Genomic DNA, 22,414 nt, shown 5'->3' with positions numbered 1-22,414 from the left:
GTATGTTTGACTATGTTGTATTGGTTTTAGTCTTGACAAACAAAAGGTCATGCTAATTTAAAATCAGGGTTGCTTTCAAATATAGTGTGTCCAAAAGCCTACAACAATTTCTACAAACATATTATTATTATTATTATTATTATTATTATTACTATGATCATTATTGATCAAGATTGTTGGATTTAATATAAAAAAATGACACAGTCTAACATTAATGTCACCTTTTGATATTTAGTACTGATTTGAAGCAAGATTGTGCCAATCCAGCAGTGTTTATTCATTATAAAGAAAATGATTGCCACCAAAGCTCCTTCATTATGTTGTAATGGCCATCAAACACATCCAGCTCTCCTAGGCTGCCTGCTTGAGTTCTATCATGTCCAGGTGGGTGCTGGGAACCATGCCACAGATGGCCCCCAATGCACAATAGTATAGCACAGCTGTGGGAGCCACCTAAATTGGATTCCTCCTGCTGTAACCTAGCAACAGTGGGCATTAGTACATACAAGCTGGATGGCGCTGGCTTGTGGTGCCAACACCACGGTGGGTGCCTGGTTGCAGCTCACTGGCAGATGACATTGAGAAAGCTGGCATGCAGAGATTAGGGTATCTGAGTCACACACTGGCTCAGCAGGAAGTCAAATGAAACACAACATCAATGAAAGAGCAGACTTTTTAATAACTGAACATTTGTAGATACACGTACAGTCTTATTATTAACTATAACATTATTTACTATAACAATCACAATGTATAGGCTACTTTATGCATGTACAAAAATGTAAATAAATCGCTCTGCATATATTCAGGATGCAAGTATTATATTCAGGATGCAAGCAGTACGTCTCCAGTATCAGAGCGCTACTGACAGATAAAGACAGAAACAAAGGTGCAGACCGGGCTGGTGGAGGCAGCAACAAAGAAAAGGTCCACACAATGTCAATCAGGTGGTCTTTGAAATAGACTACCTTGTTAAGTGACTGCCTTGTTTGGTTGGATTATGGAGGCATTTTTTATGACTGTTGTGCCAATGCTGACAGTTCCTAACGCTGACAGTCACAATGTGCCTGAACCTTCGTCCGTTTATCCGAAATCATGAACTACGAGGAGGAAAACGATCAACTTGGCTCTAATTTCACAAATTTCGCTTCAGCAAATTTGGGCCCTCCAAATTCTTGGTTCCACCAGGGTCTTGGTTCCCTCGGCGGATGATAAGGCCTGTGAAGCGTTCCGTTTCTACGCTTGGCTGAGTTGAACACGAAGCCACCGCTGGGGGTCTCACCTCAGACGTGGGTTTCTTTCCTTTTTTTCAGTTGCAGCAAATCTCCATCCTAGTCAATTAAACAGCTACTGTATTTAGTCTGTTGAGAATCTGCAATTCAAATTTGATTTGTTGAGCACTTTTTACAAGCATTATTATTATTATTATTATTATATTATTATTATGCCCATATAACTGCACCTAAAAAGCATCTAGACTACACAAGCTTTACTGACACAATTTTACATTCCTGTTTTAAAAAAAAATCTGTACTGCGCAATGTTTTACCACATCCGCAATTTGCATTTGTAATTTACTTTTGTTAAATTATTTTTTTTTTAAACACTGCATTCAACTGAATATATCACATTTTGTCACTGAACCCTCAGACTCTTGCTAGGACGTTTCCTTGTGATAACTGTCTGGCGTTCACCCAGCTTCTCCTCTCAGTGCCTGGGATTTTCAGAGGTTTCTTGTAGCTGAAACAGCAGATGTCTCCTGCCACATGCTTCAACACTTTGATTTAATCTCTGTGCAGTTGTTGATCAGATCTGGCTTGGTTTGGTGCAACCTGCTTCCAGTCCTTAACTTTCATCTTTGGTATTCAGACAGGCGACCGCGCCCAGCGAGAAGCCTGCTCCATCTGGTTTTCATAGCACAGATGAATGAATGGCCAGCTAGCACTTGTCTTGACGGTTTTAAACAGTCGCAGTTTCCACTTTGATTTGGCCTTTTTCAGGTTTGTTGGCTACTGTACAAGGACACTCAGATGGAAAGACAAACGTATTCTTCACAGTGAAGTTGTCAGTTATTTTAGACAGGTTCAGCTTGGCTTATTATTTCTCATTCACTTTCATTTCATCAGATTTAGCCACTTCTGTGTTGCTATGATGGAATCAGGTGTGGTTCCATTTAAGCCACACATACAGTTCAATGTGGCCACAAATAAATGTCCAAAAATTCAGTACAGGAGGACAGGCTGACTGTAGCTAGAGGATGACTGGGTCTTTTAAATGTAGTTAAGTTGGAACTTACTTTATTCAACCTTGAACGGCTACTTTGTTCAACCTTGAATGGTTTTTGACGACCTATGTTTTTGCGGTTACTACTTACCAATAAATAACAACATAACTATATCACAGGACAGGAGCATAGAATCATGTACCTTACGTACAAATATACCCAAAAGAGACCCACAGCCACAACAGTAATAGTAATTATGTATTTTAATCCCAAATCCCATACTGTACATTTTATTCAGGTACAAAACACACAGACAATGCATAATGCTCAATGAGGAAAGACATCACAAAAAAATATAGCCATGTTTTAATAAAATATTCTTTAAAACCATTAAAAAGCCACCCATGTTTTAAATGTTTGGGAGTGAGGGGTAAGGAGAACCATCATGGAGGATCATGGTGCTCAGGAATCCAGAGTTTCAATGAAACTATTCAAATACAAAATAGTCAAATAATATGAACGAATCATCCGCATTTATTAGAAAACCATTTCAGTTTTTAATCTCAACTGATTTGAGAATTTGAATATCATCTACCAAATATTTGTAGTCGGTGACAGTTACCCTATTCCGAAATGACTGTACATTAGAACTTGAAAAACAACAATAACACGAGTATAATGAAGAGCTGAATTTTGTCTCCCTACAAAGGTGTTATGTGAACTGGCTGGGATATTTAGACTTACAGCTCCCCCTTGAGTATAGAAATAAAATGATTCCTGTCACAACGGGAATTAACTAAACCAATTGATCTTGAAATACAAATTGGATTTGCATTCATATGGGAAGGAAAATAAAAGTGAATTGGAAAGGTTATAAACTACATTTATTAATCATGTTCTTGTTTAAGAGTATACAAAAATGTATAATGTGCTTAAATAAGAGAAAATGTGCAGTAAATGTATTTAATAGTACAAGGCCACACAAACAGAACTGATACAGTAAACCAATCAGCAAACGGTCATCACGGTCTTTCTATCTTGTTTGAAGGCATATCCTAGAAGTGGAAAACATTAGTTAGTGTATGGCCATGCAATGTTGGTACAGTATGATTCTGAGGCAGACCAGTAATGTTGTCTGTTTATTCGAAAATATGTGGACGGTAAATTAAGAATTAGAGTTGATATTTTCTCAAAGATGTTTGTTGAAGCATACAGTAATGAACCACCTGAATGACTAATGATGTTATGTACACTAATGTCAGTTATGTAACTCCAGATCTATGAATGGCAGTGGTATACCAGTGTTGCCTTGGTAACAAAGCCTGGTAACTTATTTTTGACCCACCCCTCATAAACTACATAACCTAACCATTGCATTTGCTTAAGGGAAATTTGATTGCGTGGCAATGCTATGCTAGAACCAGCTGCCTTGGCCATAGGGACAACCAGGTACCAAAGCAGGCATAGCTACGCTCCACAACACAAGGGACTAGCATAGTGCACCGTTGCCTGTGTTTGTGGTTCTAGTCCAAGCTCTATAAGGGCTATCAGACTCAAGGCATCAACCCCTGACAACCCAGTAAAGGAAAGGTGACACATGTACCACAGTGAAAACAGAGCACACCAGCACTAATGTGTTTCGGACAGCCCTAACAGGAGGCCACAGCCACCTAATACCCATCACCAGGGAACACTCTATCACTTTGACAGCTCCATGAGTTCCTTGTACTGAGTAATGTTCCGGGGGAGACTATGGAGCAGGTAGGATTTACATGCAGGTTGAACGAGGGACACACACAGAAGAACAAAAGAAAGTGTCTCCTTGAAAATGCAAATCTACCATTAAAACAGTCGGGAGAGCTCATGCAAATTATGAGGAAATATTCCCGCAATATTCTGCGCTGCCCTCTCAGTCTTGCCAAACATTTGCCTATAAGACTTCACCCATTGTATTGAGTTTTATTAATTCAACAATGAACATTTCATAAAAATAGATTATTATGCACTCCTGCATCATTATGAGGGGTTAAAACTGGCGTATAGGAAAATGTCAAGAACAAAAAAAGAGGTGCATCCCAAACAAAATGCTAAACATTTGAGTTTGATTTGGTTACCAGGTTTTCTGGATTTTCTTGCCTCAGGCTACCTGGAGAAGGCCAAGTTTTGAAACAGAGACACCTCTATACTGTGTCATACTGTGGACATGAGGAAAACCTACAAGCTGTCATGAATGTTGAGACAATAGTAGAGTAGAGGTTACAGTAGAATAGAGTAGAGTAGACAAGAGTAAGTCTTTAAATCCTCTAGGTGCTCTTTAGTTAACAGCCAGCAGTCAAGAAATATATAACACCTACACAGTCTCTTGTGTGTGGCCTTTGAGTGCATTCTCTTGTGTGTGGTCTGTGTTGGAAAAAACAAAAACACTCAAAAACCCACATTCATTGACCTGTACTAAAATAAATGCTGATTTAAAGTGCCAGCATTCAGCTCTGGTGAGCTGGATGAGTGTATATTATCTATCATACAGCATGTGTATATTATGTAGATCAGGGAAATCCATCCCTTGCTGCTGGTGAACTTCCTATTAGTTTACACTCCAATCACATCTGTAACAAACAAGATTCAGCTTGTCAACCAGCTAATTACAATCAGGTGAGCTGGATTAGGGTTAAAATGAAAGCCTACAGGACAGTTGACCTCCAGAGCAGGGGTGGGGCCCTGATGTGTAATATAGATAATCACTTACCTTCACCGTTTATCCGCTTTCCACAAGACATTTGACTGAGAAAGAAAACAATTTCCAAGAAGTAGTGTTAGATATGACTGAATGAAGTTTCTCGTTTGTACATGTACAGTTTATTGCTTAATGTTCTGTAAAATAATGAAACTGCATTTGATGAAAATACATACATTTTGTCCTTTAAGCGGCTTGCTGTAAAATTCAGTTTCCACGGGCTGGCTTCCTCGTCGACATTCCTTCACATCTTAACTCAACATAAGGTCAACAACCATGTCACAAATCACACGTCTGTCTTCATGCAAGTAGATAATAGGCAGAAAGTCAGTGAAGCTCGTAGCTGTGATGATAAGTCCCTGGTAATGTTTGGAACCTCTGGATAAAGGCATCAAATCATAAGTCTTCAGGAACAGAAAGGATTCAAATAATTACCTGGTGTATGATGAATAATGCTGATTTTATCTGGAGAAAAAAAAAAGTACCAGATATGCATAATTTTTCAAAGAATGTAGCATGACTTTTAAAAGCAACTCTTGTCAATCCATAAGACTGTATTCAAGTTCCTGGATCATTTATAACAACACATAACTTTTGTGTTTTTGAATGCATTGCATGAATATTTAGTTACCATAGATACTCTGGTCATCTTCTCTGTTGTTGATGATGCTCGCTCTGAGCTGACGGAGTTTCTGCTGAGGGATGAATGTGGTTGCACAGCCTAATTATAAAATGGTCCACCACGGCACAAAATGTTTTTAATGACGAGATAAAAAAGTAGCATTGCTTCATAGAAAATGTCTTTTTGAGGGCATTGTTGCGTTTTAGAAATGCAATGCATTACATCTTAAAGCTGAGGGTTTTGTATTCTAACTAAGACTACAAAGCTATCTCTGTACAGACAGATCCAGTTCTGTCATTTTAGGACAGCCACTGCAACAACAAAGATCATCTTTCTATTTTGGATCCATGCATTGATGTCAAGCCTGCAAGAGAAGGTTTTAATGACACTTATTCCTCATATACCTGCTGAATAGCATCCATGCCCTTTTGAACTCGCTGCCAGTCACTGAATTGCTCAAGAGCCTCATCCATAGTTAGAGAACCTCGCTTGACCTTCTCCTGCAGCTCTATGAGTTGCTCCAGGCCTGGTGGGTGACTTGGCACAAATGTGTCATATGTACAGGAAATGTTGTCTTCCCCTTGTGCTACACATGGATAAAAAGAAACTGTAAACCAGGGGTGTCAAAGTCCATGGGTTGACTTAAACAATAGAAATGAAGTGGCTGACTGGATGCATACTGCCATGGAAGCGGCCTACAAGCTGTTTTTGTTTGACGATTGGTACATTTTGCTATTGGCTTAATATAATAAGCCAAGGCTTATCTGTCTGACAGAATAATGCATTAACATGTATAGTGTTGTTCTTTTCTAATTCGACCTAATAAAAAATAATTGCAAGTACTAATTACTACAACAACTCCAATCCTGAGCTCACAAATATCAGAATGTCGCCAGCTGTTCGGCTAACCCTGACGAGGCAGCGTAAACATCCTCAGCAATGAAAGACATGTTGGCAGCTTAAGAAGTCTACAAACCACAAGCAGTCATATTTTGTCGAACCCACAATGAGGGAAAAAACTGCTTAATGAAGGCTTTGAATTTGGATCTCATCTTCGTAGAACGTGTTTTTCTATGTGAAACGGCGCGGTGTGTTATTAACAGCTCTCACCCTGCTTTGTGGGGTATGAATACAGAGTTTCAGAGTCACTCTGTGACATCTTCTTCTGGAAAACTGCAAACCCAACAAACAATTCATGTAAACAAAAAAACACAGTCATTAAAATGAGCAATTCACAATCGTCAATCTGGCGTGCCTTACCTTGAGCGATGAAGGGAGTCTGGTCCTCCTTGGTTGGGGTGGTCTCAGGACGGGGTGTGGGTGCAGGTGGGCGGTTGGCAATGACCATGGTGTGGCTTGGGGCCAAGATTGTATCATACTCTTTGTCATTTATCCCAAGCAGAGCGTATGGGTCCTCCTCATCTTCATCCAGGTCGCTTGGCTCCTCACGTGGGGCCCCTGTGTCATGGCGATGTATACATTTATGCAGCCTGATTTCTGTTTTTACTGTAACTCGATGGAGGCCGGGCACAGTATTCAAATGGGGAGTCAGGTGGCTGAGCGGTGAGGGAATCGGGCTAGTAATCCGAAGGTTGCCAGTTCGATTCCCAGCCATGCCAACTGACGTTGTGTCCTTGGGCAAGGCACTTCACCCTACTTGCCTCGGGGGAATGTCCCTGTACTTACTGTAAGTCGCTCTGGATAAGAGCGTCTGCTAAATGACTAAATGTAAATGTAAATGAACTGAAGTCAAGTACAAAGTCACCAGCATCCATTCTCCACTCACTTGCTGTCCTCCTCTGCATGTGCTCGTACACACCGGACTCTTCATTGTCTTCGTCCGTGAAGAGATTCTGCAATGACAGACCGGAAAGAAACTCTCTAAACTAAACTATTTATTTCAAGCCCGGTCTTCCAGACATTGTGTGATGGAATTGACTTCAAACATCAAAGATCCAAAGGATATTAGAACTCTCCTTACACTCTGTAGAGTACTGTATGCACGTAGAAAAGGATATTTGCTGCATCATGCAGCAGTCAATAATTGTTACCTTTTCATAGTTTGCTAGTGTTTGAGTTGGGACTAAACTTACTGGAGGTAAAATAAGACTATCTTACATGATTGGTGGACAGGTGCAGAGACTTACTAGTTTTTCCTTCAAAAGAATGTGCAGTTCAGCGTGACCTTCACTTTGGGCAAGCTCAAGCGGTGTCTGACCGTGAGAGTTAAGAGTGTGCAAAGCAGTCTTCGCCCCAGGGCACTGCAGCAGTACACTGCACACATCCTTGAATCCATTTTTTGCAGCAAAGTGGAGGAGCGAAGGTATTTCTTGGTGAGTTTCTATTACGGAAAAATATCGAGTCACATTTTTGTTTTCTCTAAGCTAGTAAGAGGTCACAAAAAGACGGTCCATGTTTTGAAGCGAATCACAGTCACAGCAAGAATTCGATACGTTTCTCACAGTAATGCTTAAAAAACCTGTTACCTGTCTCAGGTGTGCCATCAGGTTGCAGGCCCTGGAAGCCTCTGGAAGGCATGCGTTCCACCAAGATGGAGGACAGCCTCTGATCCAGCATCTCTACTGAGGACACCTGTAGTGCCTGAGAACATGACACATTTTAAGATTTTCAAGTGAGATTTGGCTCCCGTCTCTCTGACGACGAGAGCAGACGTCCTGCCACCCAACTTCCCGCAGCGTTAGCGGCTCTTGGGCTTCCATAACCCTCAACAGCCAGTGTTAATCTTTAGCTTTCACTCAAGAAGCTGCAATCACCAATCAATAATGCCTGTGATTGTCAGATTATTGTTGTCAGTGGGCAACATTGACAAGCACCATTTTTCAAATAATAATGTAGCCAATAAACAGCATAGACATGAATGCAGTCAGCAGACGTACCCACCTGGCACATGAAATCGACAGGGTCTGCCACCTTTGCGAGAAGGTGACCTATCTCCTCCATAGTGTTGTAGTACTGCAAATGAGTCTTGCCAATTGCCAATGTGCCACAATACACAGTTATGTCAACACACCCTACAGGGAAGTCTGAAACAGACAAGTTACATTTCATGACTATTTTATATGAACGAAACCTCAACTGTTATCTTGTGCTTAGTGCCCATTCTGCTTCTGTTCCTGTAATCCAGCTGTCTTTACCTGCTGCCGTCAAACAGAGGGTCAGATCATTCCACAGCCCAGCTTTCACTGTCACTCTTCTACCCCTTCCCAGGAACTCCACCTCAACATCGTTATTGAGTACGCTGTCTGTTAAGAGAATGAACACCTCTCCGGGGCTCTGGAGTCAACAGGGAGAATTCTAGTCAGCAAAGGAAACTTGACAGAAAGCCAGTAAGGATTTAATATTAAACAGGAAACATGAAAAGGTTTATTTGTGAAATAATGAGAATGTTGCTGCTTCAAATCCCAGGTCTGATAAGAAAAGCTGGTAATATATCATCCTTAGGCAGTCTCTGGTATCAACAGCCCACATTTTCATACCCACCCACCACCAGTCAGACCCACACTCAGGATCAGAAGGCCTCTGAATGGAGGAGTGATTACCTTTACTTGCTTCTCTTTCCCACCTCGCAGTGCAAATGAGAACGTCTTCTCATCCGACAGGCTTGGTTAAAGGTTTACTAAAATGTAAACAAGGCTGTGTGACATACTGTAGATGCTTTGTTAGGTTGGGGACTCACCCCACAGGTGACTCTGGAAGGCACAACCACAATGTTGTTTTTGACACTGGGAGCTTTGCTGGACTGCCTTCTCAACAGAGTTGGTTCTGGTCCAGGGAATCTCCCAGGCGTGGCAGGACTGGGATTCACTTCTGGATATGGAGCACCTGTACAGACAGGGAGGTAATGGCGACATTTAATGGCTCTTCTGATGTGCTGAATTGGCCTAGACTTTTTTGGGGGGCCTCGAACTTATTTGAAAAGATGACTTTGTCCTGGGAACTGCTTGTGTGTGTTTATGTCAGGGTGAAAAGAAGCAAAGCCGATGAAGATTTGCATGAACACGGATAATGTTCCACTACAGACGAAAGAGGAAATGGAGACAATTTGCATGAGATTGGGCTCCAGCTGAGGAGATGCTCTGGTTCTCTCAATCACGCAAATCTTTACAATCAATTTTTTTTTAACATGAAAGCCATTATCAGGTCCACGAGTCTAAAAGTCCTGTTTAGATATATATTTATATAACTAAACCCAAAGCACATTTGCCCAACATCTAATCTGCTTTTCATGGTTTTAGGCACCATTTCTGACGATCAACAGGAATTACATCCTGACAACTCTTGAGTCGTCGCATACCTCTGTACACGATTTCTGTCACAGCCGACAGGTACTCCTGTACATCCTGCTCACTGGAGATCTGCAGGCACTCCCCCCCCTTCAGGGGCACCAGCTCAAGGAGAGGAGTCAGGCTGTCCACTCCACAAAGGAGCACCACGACGCTCGCTGCCGGACAGAGAAGGCGGGCCAGAAAGAACCGGCGAAGTCGGCACATGCTCTCCAGCATCCCCTTAGACAGGATCAGGAGCTTGCATTTGTACCCGACTAAACACAGGAAGTCCACCCGCCGGCTCGACACGGCACCAATGTCGTAGCAGCAGATCCCACCCTCCTGAATGGGACCAGTGAAGATGGAGCGCAGGTACGTAGCCCACTGCTCTGCTTCTGCCTCGTAGATGATCAGAAGCTCCTCAGCTGGACAAACATGGAGGGTTCTATGAGGTCTACATACAGGATCTTAACACCATACACAATGTAGCTAACCAAACAGTGTCTCTTTAAAAACTGAAAAGGTTTTCAATAAATCCACTGCATCTTCATACATACACATGCAACTACTAATACTAGTAATGACAAAAACAATCATCATTGCTATCATCTTCATAAATATCACTAGCAAAAGTGACAGTACTTGCAGTAATTATGAATCTACTTAGTTTTCAGTGGTATATTTACAGTTCGTGAATATTATAATTTATGGCAAGAAATAATATTTTATTAACACAGAAATCTACCAACCAGTATCTCACAGTCAAGACAAAATCATCACATAGAGAAAAACGTAAAGTGGAAAGTTTTGACTGACCTGTGTAGCTCATCTTTCTCTTTAGTGCTGTGTATCGCTTCTTTACTCTAGAGTGACAAAGAACCTGCTGGCTTCACACAAACTCTGTTATGAGGTATCGTACTTTGGTCTGATGACTATCTGAGGACTGGGAACTTCCTGTTATTTCATTGGACAAAGAGATGATTTTCCATTCCCAAATGTACATATTATCAAGAGTTTGGACAGACATCGTCAATACGGTGCACACAATGTATTTAAATATATATATATATATATTTTGTAAGACAAATAATAAATAAAAAAATATGAATGGTCATGGGCTGTGAGCGCACAACACTTCAACTATTATCTGATGTAAATGTGATGGCATGTCTTTCTCTGAAGGTATGTAAGCAAAGCATTTCCAAAGGGTCTGAATACTATCCTAGTGTTCTGTCTATGGAAGACATGTTGTATGTTAGTATCACTCTAAAGCAGCAGCTACATCCATGTCACCACATGAGACAACTCTGTCAACGTGTGTGGTGTGTGTAGGACCCGTTCTCAATATCTGGGCCCATCAAGTTAAGAAACCTTGTGTAAACAAACGCAAATGTGTTCAAGATCTTAATATTTCAGTATGTGTGTGTATAAGCTAACCTTTATAATTGATAACATTTGCCACTTCCACAGATCTCCTTAATTTGTTTGGAAAATAATGTATAATATGATCTGGCACCTGTGACATAAGTACACTAGGATATGTTGGACCCTGAATATTTGTTGTTGTTCTTTAGCATGGTTTTTTTCTTCTTTAGGAAATTGTAGGGAATTCTTAATCCTAGTAGTCAATTATTGAATTGATTATTAATTTATTTTAGATGATTCAATACTTATACTTCATAGAAACTACTCAATGTCAGAATTATGTGCATTGACAACACTAATGCTGAAATAAGAAAAATCATAAATGCACCCCATAAGCTGTAACTGATATAGGCCTATGCAATTCTTACAGTAGGTAGTCTGTAAAATGATCTTACAGATCTGCTTGTGTTCAAAATGAGCACTAGCACCCTTTACTTATTGTGAAAGGTTATTGCAGAAGTGCCTTCCAATCCATGCCTTCGGTTTTTTATTTATTGTCTCATAAATAGAGTTTTGGCATCGCAAACGACAGTTTTTTAACTAGTCTTCCAGTACGGTTTTTAAACATCGAAGGAATGAGTTTACAATTCACAGGGTAGATTGACACAGAAATAGTCCTTTGGCAAAGATGACTATAAAGGCAGAATTACCTGCTGCCAATGGGAAGGCTAACATCTATTGAAGGCGTATCTTGGTCGAGGCAAACTAGGTTGCGCTCAGTGCAAGAACTTGATACAGAGTAACAGTAAATCAGACGGACCTACAGTATCAGCTTTGAAATTTCCAACCCCGTTGAAAGTATTTTTGGCGAGTGAGAGGAGCGAGTGAGATCACTGCGGTCTCTCCCTTTTGATAGACTTGTTGTTGGGCAAGGACAACGCAGGATCTTTTTTTTTAAGGCAGGTTTGTTTTATAAATCACACTGGAAATGTCCGAAAACAAGCCAAATGATGACCCGAAGTTATCTACGACGGACAGGGTGGTCAAATGTAAGTGTTTATTGTTTGTCTATGACCGTAAGATTGTAATACTTTCCTTTTCAAGTCACATGCTGTAAAAAGGCCAATGTGTCCACCTTGAACAACAACACAATCCCAATATCTGCAGGCGTAACTGAACTCAACAAGAGGTGATTATGGAGAAAAAGGGTGTTAGCCGTGATATGACACCGGCTATAGCAATGCTACTAAAGTAGGAAGTAAGGTTGTGCTACAGTAGCCCACTCCAGTTATAGGCAATATGACAGGTTTTAATTGATGTCCATATGTCGCAATGAATTGAGCTTTTACAGTCCGAACATTCTATTGTTCCATTCCTATTGTCATGTTGGTTATTCTCACAGCACCTCTTTCTTTCAAAACGCAGACAGCAATTAACTCACGAGTTTGTCTAATCTAATACAACTGATATGTTAAATGGGCTTAAACAGCTTTATTTTACTTTTGTTGCTTCAGTTAGCTCCACACAGAGTTCATGCCTCGTTTATGGTATGCCAAATTGGTATATCAGGCTTTCCCCCTATTGTTCTTAGACCAGTTTTTGGTGTCTGGGATTTTATTCCATCCAAATAATCATGGATTTCTCTGTGATCCATCTAGTGGAGACCAATCACTGTTTGTGTGGAAAATAAAAAGGTGCAATTCAGATTCTACTTCCCATTGTTAATGTATCTTATTTTATTTACTTTTTAAATACAGTAATTTGATTAGTATATTTTAAGAAGGTTTTATGGCTGTCAGCCGGACATTTCATGAAAAAGTGGATGGAATTCTTTATGGCATTGTTTATGCATGTCTGTTGTATATTTATATATTGTTTATATAATAACAATAAATTCAGATAATCATAAGATATCGTGTTTGTCTTTTAAAGATTTAAAGATTATATCCCTTGTATTCTGAGGATTAAGGTCATGGCTCTGACCAATTTTACTCAGATTTTATTGCATAAAGAATTCCCAGATGTTGATTTTACACCTTACACTACACCTTAGTTTTCAGAAGGAGGTTTACAGTACAGGCAATTTTCCACAAACATAATTTGTAATCCATTAGCATCTGGAATAGAGGAAAGCACAAAATATTTCAATAATTGTATTGTGCTGTATGGATCGTATTGTGCTGTATGTCAATACACGTTTGCCAGCTTTCTACAGGCTAGGAAGGGAAACACACTGTGAGAAACCTACTCTATATCTGAATATCTGGACTGATAATTCTTTACAAATCATTCCAAAGCCACTTTTTTTCTCTAGCACTTACCTTTTCAGTTGGATGTAGATGTTGTATGTGCCATTTGCACCATCTGAATCAAATGTAAGTAGGCCGATAGAAGATGGACTATATTAACACCCTATAGTTAGTGCCTAGATTAATTAAAGTCTCATTGATCTCCTTGGAATTTGCAACATCCCAAGGGTTACACCCCAAGTCGTTACACACGTTGACTGATGGACACAAAAGCACGGTATATTTTTGCCCTGGCCTGCATGCTGTAGGCAGTAGTGGTTGCATTTTGGGAGATCTTTCAGAATGACGTGAGTCAAGGGAGCTTAGAGTGGCTGTTCTTTGGTTGTTTGTTTTCCACACTGGGTTGTTATATTGTCTCTCAGACTTCTAAATGGAGATCTAGCTCTCCATTTCTGCTGTTGATCAGTTAATACGCAAACTGAAAAGTTCTGCTCACATATAGGTAAAATGACCCGCAATGGGAAATGTCAGACCTCAATACCAGTGTTGAGCGCATAGGTAAGTGAAATAGTGCAGTCAATTATCATATATCATTCATCCTCACCCCTTTACCATTAATTCATTTTTCTTTGTCATTAGTGGACCGCCCACGTATAGTCACTTTGCTAAATACATAGCAACTCTTCAAACACACATCAGTATAAAGTATAGGCCATTTGTTTTCACCCTTTTAGGACTTTATATCTGTAGAATAAGCTTAGACACGTGAACTCTTGGCCCTAGAATGTTGTTTGCACAATTTAATTCTGGCCGGTTTTCTAATGCATGCAATGTGTCCAATGTGATTTTATTAGCATTTTGCACAACACTTTTGAATAAAAACAATACGAAATTGGCTAGCCACTCTGTGCTTGTGCTTGCGGTGGGAGCTATCCTAAAAAGGATTGTAAGCATACTATAAAAACCAAACAAATCTCCAAAACAAATACAGTTCCATCAGACAGTTTGGCACATGGCACCCGGAACTTAAACAGTGATACTCTTCCCAGGATGGGGTGGAGGTTCTGAATGTGTGTCATGTGGGTGTAGCTTGATGGAACACAGACATTGAGATGAGTTTCACCCAGTGACAATATAGCTATGTCAATACAGCAAGCTTTATTGCTCATATGCAGGAGTCTTAGTTCTTACTGATAGAAAACGAATGCTAATCTCTGACTTGACATGTTCAGGTTTCCGGGCAGGTTACAAGGACTCAGTAATACGTGGTGTCTGTATGGTGCTTCTCACAAGGCCCTCAGCACTTCCACATCCCATGTAGGGGTGTTCTCTGCTAGGCACAAATGGCAGAAGGGGGAGGGGGGGGGCGCCCAATGTCTAGCACCCAGCTGCACCCACCTGCCTGCACCCACTTGCCCACCTGCACCCACACACTCACCTGCACCCACCTTGTTCTGATGAATCTCCTCCACTGCAGCTACAGTCAGAAGGTAGAGGAGGAGGGGGGGGGGGGGGGAGGAGAACACCTCTTCAGCTGCCATATGTGCTGCATCCAACTGTGTGATACTTGGCTGCCCGCAGAACCATGCTGAGAAGATAGAGATGGTAGCAATCACGTGATGACTGATGTAGCATCTGTTCCAATGCTTACTCACTGTGTTGTCTACTTGTTTCGTTGTTTTAAACAGGGACCGCATTGATCTCTCACAAAGTATTTATGGATTCAGTTCATTGATTGTCAAGATCCATCCCTTTCTGGCTGCTTGTTTTAAAAAGAATTGTACCGTCACAGTCATCAAGCACACATCCAAAAATAGTTTACTTTTATGATTTAGCAGAGTAATAAATAACATTTAGCAGACACTTTTACCCAAAGCACCACACAGGGGATTCAAACTTGAAACCTCTTGATCTACAGTCAAATGCTCGAGCTATACCCATCACAAGATGGGTAGGAAACAACCTTCCAAGACAAATAAATTCCCCTCCATGATCTTGTAATAAATGCCCACTCTTTCTGCATCAGGAATTCACTTGGTTTTGTTGCAGAGTGACTTTTCCTACCTTCACACTGGTCTAATCAGGCTTGTCTGAAGGGATCGACCACAAACTCTGACTGGGTCAGGAGGTGGATTCAACCTGTGTGTAACGGTTCAGTTCCATTCTTAACATTTTAAACTTCTTATTTGACATAAGAAACCCTTTTTGAATGATGCTTTAACACTTTTTGATTCAATAAAAATGTCGTCACCAGGTTAACACCCAAATCAAATAATCCAATGTTTACCAAGTGACAGTTTTCTAAGCTGTGGATACAGTTGACAGTTGATAGGCTTCAGGGATCCCTCAAGATAGAAACATTAGTAATGTAGATCAACTCTTGTCAAATCAGCAGCAGAATAGTACAGTACCTTTTCCACTTATAGTTGTCAGTTCTCTCTTTCATGCACGCACACACACACACATTAACTCTGAGTGACTGCACCTTTAAACTCATTAGATTACAGAGGAATTAGGTTTAGTTGTGGAATTAGGGTGCAGTAGAGCGATTGAATTTATGCCTATTACGCTCTGTATAAGGTATGAAGACAGCTTTATTCAGTAGATGTAATCTGATGCCATGCATTAGTAAAATTTGCCTGCTATGTTAATGGCATTGATGGATTATTGATTTTGTCAGTCAAAGGGTTTCGAATGATATAGTTTAGTACCATACTCAGTATTTTACAGTTCATTGACACTGTTTGATTAGTCATGAGAGATAAGACCACCGTATTTGTGTGATGTCATGCCCATAAAGGTCATGGGCTGTGTCACCTGCATATCCTAGTTTCTAGACTGTTAATAAATAACTACCCTTTATAACTAACCCTATTTATTAGGATTTAAACAAGAGCATATCACAAACCAGCATATTTATCACCACAGTTGAGAAACCGAAATAAACATGTTTACTTATGCAGCTTGTTTAACGTCCAGGGCCTCCACTTGGACTGTCATTTGTGAAGGACCCCGTTGCGTGTCATTAGATCAGCTTCCAGGACTGGCGGCAGCAGAGTCAGTGATCAATGAGGTAATACAAATGTAGCTGCATGTTGGCTGCTTCAGCACTGGGGGAGGGGTGGAGAGCAGCTCTGAACAGGGAGCCACCAGGTTTAGAGAAGACCTCTTACACTCGTAGAATCCACTCTGACGATCCGCCTTTCACTCCCACTCCTGTGGCCGTGGCAGAGAGGACTTTAGGAGATAACAACTTACTGAGTTGCATTCCCTTTCTGACACCCACATGGATATACACAGAAACGGCCTTTGTTTTTGCTCATTTTGGTCTACTGTGAATGATGCAGATACATTTTTTTCCTACCATTTTCCACTTCCAATAGTTCCATTAGTTTAGTGTTTGTTATAAGTAACCACAGGACATACATACATTATGTATGTTTCATACATGTTTCACCCACATAAATGCTGTTAACAGCAAGGACACTGGTCCTCAACTGCAGTCAACCATGACTATGATGTACAATGAATAATTGAGTAGTTATGTGACTAGCCGGCCTTCATTGCTTAACAAGTAACTTATTTAACCATCCAGAAATGTCTCTTGTCTAATTAGTTCTCGACACTTGGCGTTGCAAACAGTCTCATTTCGTTATCAAATCAATTGCTAATTGCTAACTTCTTATGGTAATTTATAACCAAACAGCAGTTAAAAGTCAGTTATACTTCTGAATATTTACAATGTAAATCATTTACAGTAAAGATGAATTATTTACGGATTCATAGTAAGTGTATTAATTATTATCATTTAATTCCCTGTATACAGTAAGATAACAGAAAGTGACTTAGCTGTGGAGATCATAGAAGTTCCTTGCCTACAGTATATGCTTCATGTCCGCCTAATTAGTTTCATGTGTGCCAGGCATGTTTCAGACTTGGTGATTTGCCAATTAGTGTTCTTTACTAGCCTTCGTGTAACAGAGCAAAGCTTCGTTCTGACAGGAAACTCAAGGCATCACGTTCGTGTCATTAGATGTAGCCGTCTGACATGCACAATTAAGCCTTGCTGGTTCAAATGACAGCTATTCAACCCACATGCACACACACATTCACACACTCACCCACTCATGCGCACACACACACACACACACACACACACTCATACAGGCATACATTGTCCATCTGTTGCCATGCTGTCGGTGACTCTATTGTTTTCGCATGCCCACCCCTTCATCCGTACTGCACCGTGAGGTAAGGCGTCTGTGACTGTCAGGGTTGATCACTTACAGTGTTCCCTGACTCGGTTTTTGTTGTTGAAGTGCGTTACAGAGGTCGGGGGGGGGAGAAGGCAGAAGTAATTTTAGAGCCTACATCAATGATATCACATCAGTTCCTGTCATGAGGGGGAATGCATTTCCTAAAAAAAAAACAAAACGTGATTGCTCCATAAAAACTGGTTAAGTCCCTTGCTTGACTGAGCATGTGGCTTTAAACAATGTTTTCACGAGAGCACCAATGTGGTATTGGCTGTAGTTAAAACGTGTCTGGAAGTTTTCCCATCTCAATCTGTTCTGTGGAGTGCTCAGAAGGAGTCCCTCCTGCTGGGAGTCCCTGGGGAAGACCACGTGGAGGAGCTGTTCGAATGAAACGGGCCCAGGATGAGAGGCTTATCATTGATTGGTGGTGGCAAGGCTAGAATAAAGAGTTCACTGCCTGTCGAGGTACTGTAGGCTGCAGGCGTTTTCTCGGCAATCCTTCTACAAAGGCCTGCAGCGGAGCATGGGAATGGAGCCTGTAGCGCTATCAGCAGCCCAGTCCACTCAGCAGAGAAAGCCTCCAGGTGGTTGTTGATGAGTAAAGGAGAACCATGGATAACTAACTGCATGGTATGTTGTTGGGAATAGTTCAGTGCAGGTCTTTGATAGTCCTGTTAGGCATTAACAGACAGGGCTATCTAGGGATTCCAGTTATTCAAGTCGAGGAATCCCCTCCTCTAGGAGAGCAGGTTATGTGACAGCGGGGATTGCTTGCCGTTCGCTCTAGTCCTGGAGAGGGACTGTGTCATGACAACATACCACTGCACTGCAAGGTAGTTTATCATGGGCCCAGCCCTGATTGATTTTACGCGCGTCACACATGCGCATACATAAACACACACACACACACGTACACACACTTACACAAACACACAGCTCGGCTTTGATAGATTACCCAACATTGTTATGCAGCCATTTGTATTTAAATATGAGAGAAATGTAGAGATGTATGTCTCCTATAAAAGGGGCTAGTGGGTGGGTGGGGGGGGGCTGCGTCTGAAAGGGATGCTGTCTAAGGGAGGTTTCATCTCTGGGATTTCCACCTGGGCTTCCACATGGAATATAATCATAAGAAAGAAATTCAAGAAATCCCATAGCAAGGTGGAGCTAAATCAGAATTTTAGAATTGTACACGCCACAGGTCAACACTGTGGAAAGGTCTATATAAGGTGTTTAGTTGTACTGCACCTAATGAGGTTCCTTAATGTCACGCTTCTCATTTGCACAAGTTGGGAAACTTGTATTCCTAGTAATATAGGTACAAATGTGTAGTGGATAACACTTTACTGTTGTGTAGGGGTAATATCCCATTTATCTGCCATTTAAGTTAGATTTAAGTATACTCTTTTTTCCATTTTGGGCATTTCTGAAGCAGACGTAGTCGACCTCAAAGCAAGAAGGCCATGTTTCAGATGGGCTGGCTGCTGCTAGTGTGAGAACCAGAACAGTTCCAGCCAGACACATGCACCTGGATGGGAGCATGGGCCTTGAGGTTTATTTACCCACATTTACACCTGTTAATCATAGACTGCCTGGCTGAAAATTAACCACCCACAATATGTACGGGTGGATCTGGCTTCTTTACATACCCAGCTGTTTGAACTCCAATGGTCATACTACACACAGACCATAATGGATTCTTAAGTTCCAGAACAGGACAAGTCTGAGGTAGTTTGCTCTTCCTGTTTCGAGATATTTTCAAGCATGAAACAAATACAAATAATACTTTTCATTTTTGCAAAGTATTCTCATACAAGTTGTCGTTTATAAACTTCAACTACAGAAATCTAACTCATTAGAAAATTCCCAAACATTTGGTTGTTTGAGTCACAATTTGGTTTGAGTTTTTACAGTAGGTTGTTGTTGCTGTTCTTGACTGCACAGGCTACTGGAGTCTGTAGTGGAGCTGGGAAGCGAGGGGTTAAGCAGTGGAGTGTTGTGCATGGCAAGCCACTCAGTCACTCACCCACGTTGAGAGAGGGGCGGGGTGGCCGCTTGCCCTAGCTCACTAAAAGACCCACTGCAGAGGCTGGCCAGAGCCAATGTCGTGACTGAGCAATATGTGTGTGTGTGTGTGTGTCAGCATGTCTGTTTCTCCGTGTCTGTGAGCGGGCTAGTGAGCTCTTGTCTCGGCTGTGTGGCTCCGTTGTTCACCTGCAGCGCTGTGTTTACACTGGAGAAGCACTCACTCTCCTTTTCCTCCATGGTCACGTAAAATCACAGAAATGTTATGGGAACTGTTAAAACAAGCAGGTAGACTGTGCTTCATGTCAGGGATATGATGGAAAGCCCTGACACCCAAGACACTGCCGCCAACTGGTTCAGACAGCTGTCAGCTGGCCTGAATGTCCAAACGCTTTTTTTCTCTCAGATGTGCTGCAAAAAGAAAAAGGATAAGTTACATTTCAAACCATTGACTGACAAGCTGCTTCAAATATTCGGTTCATTTAAAACATTGCGGTAGTTATTTCTTTATTTTGTAGCGTCTGGCTCCCTACCTCAATTCCGTTAATTGTTTTTCTGGTGATATGTTTCATCTAATTAAGTGGTCTCCAGGACTGTAAATCCTCAAGCACAGGAAAATAAATTACAGCTCTTGTTCTAGGAGAGCTCCAGTATATCATAGGCCAATTTTGTGTGAAGATATTTAGTGTCACGTAACCCAAATAGAAATATCACAGGGATAGTGAGTGAAGACTCATGAACGTGTCGCAGCAGAGGAGGTTTGTAGTCTTTATTTAATGCTAATCTGGAACTTTTGTAGTTCAGCACCCCCCTCTATGGTTGTGTCGTGGTGGCCCTTGCATGGCCCGGTGGTACAGCCTATGAGCTCAGCCCCACAGAGCACCAGGGAGGCTCTGCCGCGACACACTTTCACCAGCACGCACAAGACCGGAGTCTGGCCTCTCGGTCTAGACTTCGACCGTGCATGCATGCGGTGCGAAACAAGAAAGGCCCGACAACTCGGCAGCCGAAGCTTTCGATAACATATCTCTTTCAGTCTCGGAAGGATTCTGTGATTTTTGTAGTAACTTCCTGCTTTAAACAATGCACGTTCCCTCTTCCTCTGTCTCCAGCTCTGGCTGGTGCAGTGTTTTGGATCAGTGCCTTTAAATGAGTCACTATCTCTGGCCAAACTGAGTCAAGACCGTGTCGCAAGAAAGAAAACCCCCATAATGCCCCCAGCCTGCCTCCCTGTATAGAACGTAACGTGATCTCCCTGGAGGAATGCAGCAGGCCTCGGGGACGGCCAAATCGAGATACAAATCAGCCTCTCGGCTGGCAGATAATATATCTCAGAGTGCATCTGTGACAACGTATGATTATAGGTCTGCACTCTGACAATACTTAGTGTCCATTTGTATGCACAACCTGCAGAAGGGCTTCCCGACCAACCGTGCCTCATATTGTTTTACCTTTTGACAGTTGCAAGGGATTTCAATCTGCTTGCTTGGTAATCAGACTAGGAGTTGGCATGGTTTTCGGGGTTTTGACAGTTGCCCAGTTTAGGCCCAGAAGTAGCCCATGACCTCAGTAATCAGCCAGAGACTCCAGACCTCATTGCTCTGAGAGAATTTAAAACCTCCTTCATGCCTAGGCTGCCCAGGGGTTTTCAGAAATGTTGTGACCCCCCCCCCCCCAGATTATCTTTCCACTTGTTAAAACCAACACAGATGGTGATACCTTTTAATGCGTAACTGGGTTATTATATAAAACAGCAGAACAAGGAGTGCTATTTTTTATAATATGAAGATCAGCCTTGTATAGACAAATTATTTACTCTGTTCTCACTTACAGCCAAACTCGCATAACAACAGACACCTAAAGGTCCCCGTCATCAGCGCCTTGTGATATATGGAGCCCCTATGTAGGAATGGATACTGGAGGAGTGGAAGCTGGATCAGGTGCTTGTGTTTGCTGAGTCAGGATTCCTGCCGTCTGTGGAGAAAGTTCTATTTCCCCCCCTGTTCCTTCCCTCCTAGCCGTGTTCCAGGTGCTCCTCACACCAGACCCAGCACCCGGAGAGCCGTGGCCTAGAAACGGGGGAGACTGTCAGGGGTGGGTGAGGGAGGAGGAGAAGGAGCCGCTGGAAGGATGATGGTTTTGGCAGGCAAAGAGAGTAGGTTCCTGCCGGCGCTGCCCACTGCCTAGCCACCTGTCCTTAGACACTTTTTCGGCCCGTCCAAAACTGGCTGCTTCAGTTAGTGCTGCCTGCCACCCTCATCTCAGCCACACTGCAGTGCTCTGCTGTTTTCGGCTGCCCTCATAGACTCACCATAGATAATTTGAGTTTCCTGTTGTCTCCATCCACACATCTTAGTATGTTGTTGGGTGTCTAGAAACAACTTAAAAAACACAAATGTGTTTGTTATCACATTTAAAATCCAATCCTTTCATTCAGGATTTTTGACACTGTGGGGGATGATTCTCTTGTATATGGCGTTGTGCCAGACTTTGGGTCCAGCCCTGTCTGTGGGTAAACTGCTACCACTACATACGTCACCAGTGGACCAGGGTGGTTCTGTTAGCCAAGAGAAGGCACAAAAACACAGAACAAGCGCATCTCTGTGGGATCCATCTAGGAAATGTGTTCTGGAGGTGCCAGAGTCTCAGTTGC

At 41.8% G+C, this 22,414-nt stretch overlaps 3 protein-coding genes across 4 annotated transcripts in view; 2 read left to right on the top strand and 1 right to left on the bottom strand.

The window, feature by feature from the left end:
• LOC136967898 (nuclear factor 1 B-type-like) overlaps positions 1–22,414 on the top strand; it is a 107,033-nt gene that overhangs the window by 59,670 nt on the left and 24,949 nt on the right. The gene's annotated exons all lie outside the window — the stretch shown is intronic.
• Positions 3,132–10,695, bottom strand: LOC136967377 (B-cell scaffold protein with ankyrin repeats-like). The gene is made up of 16 exons (XM_067261144.1): positions 10,683–10,695; positions 9,896–10,333; positions 9,278–9,423; positions 8,736–8,874; positions 8,482–8,624; positions 8,067–8,181; positions 7,728–7,921; positions 7,367–7,433; positions 6,841–7,038; positions 6,691–6,753; positions 5,985–6,166; positions 5,590–5,653; positions 5,394–5,423; positions 5,135–5,208; positions 4,971–5,005; positions 3,132–3,279 (listed from the first exon to the last, which is right to left on the bottom strand). Exons 1-15 carry the CDS (start codon positions 10,693–10,695, stop codon positions 4,973–4,975), a joined length of 1,899 nt encoding a protein of 632 aa, XP_067117245.1. The 3' UTR covers positions 3,132–3,279; positions 4,971–4,972.
• The window catches only part of LOC136967488 (protein phosphatase 3 catalytic subunit alpha), a 29,674-nt gene continuing 19,355 nt past the window's right edge, over positions 12,096–22,414 (top strand). For both annotated transcript variants that reach the window (XM_067261292.1, XM_067261291.1), the window contains exon 1: positions 12,096–12,280. In XM_067261292.1, the coding sequence (XP_067117393.1) occupies positions 12,220–12,280 (61 nt within the window). In that variant the 5' untranslated portion in view covers positions 12,096–12,219. The remainder of the gene's footprint in view (positions 12,281–22,414) is intronic.

This window comes from Osmerus mordax, chromosome 23, assembly GCF_038355195.1.
Source record: "Osmerus mordax isolate fOsmMor3 chromosome 23, fOsmMor3.pri, whole genome shotgun sequence".
Taxonomy (NCBI): domain Eukaryota; kingdom Metazoa; phylum Chordata; class Actinopteri; order Osmeriformes; family Osmeridae; genus Osmerus; species Osmerus mordax.
Note: the sequence above shows the minus strand (reverse complement) of the source record. Positions and strands in the feature narration are given on the sequence as shown.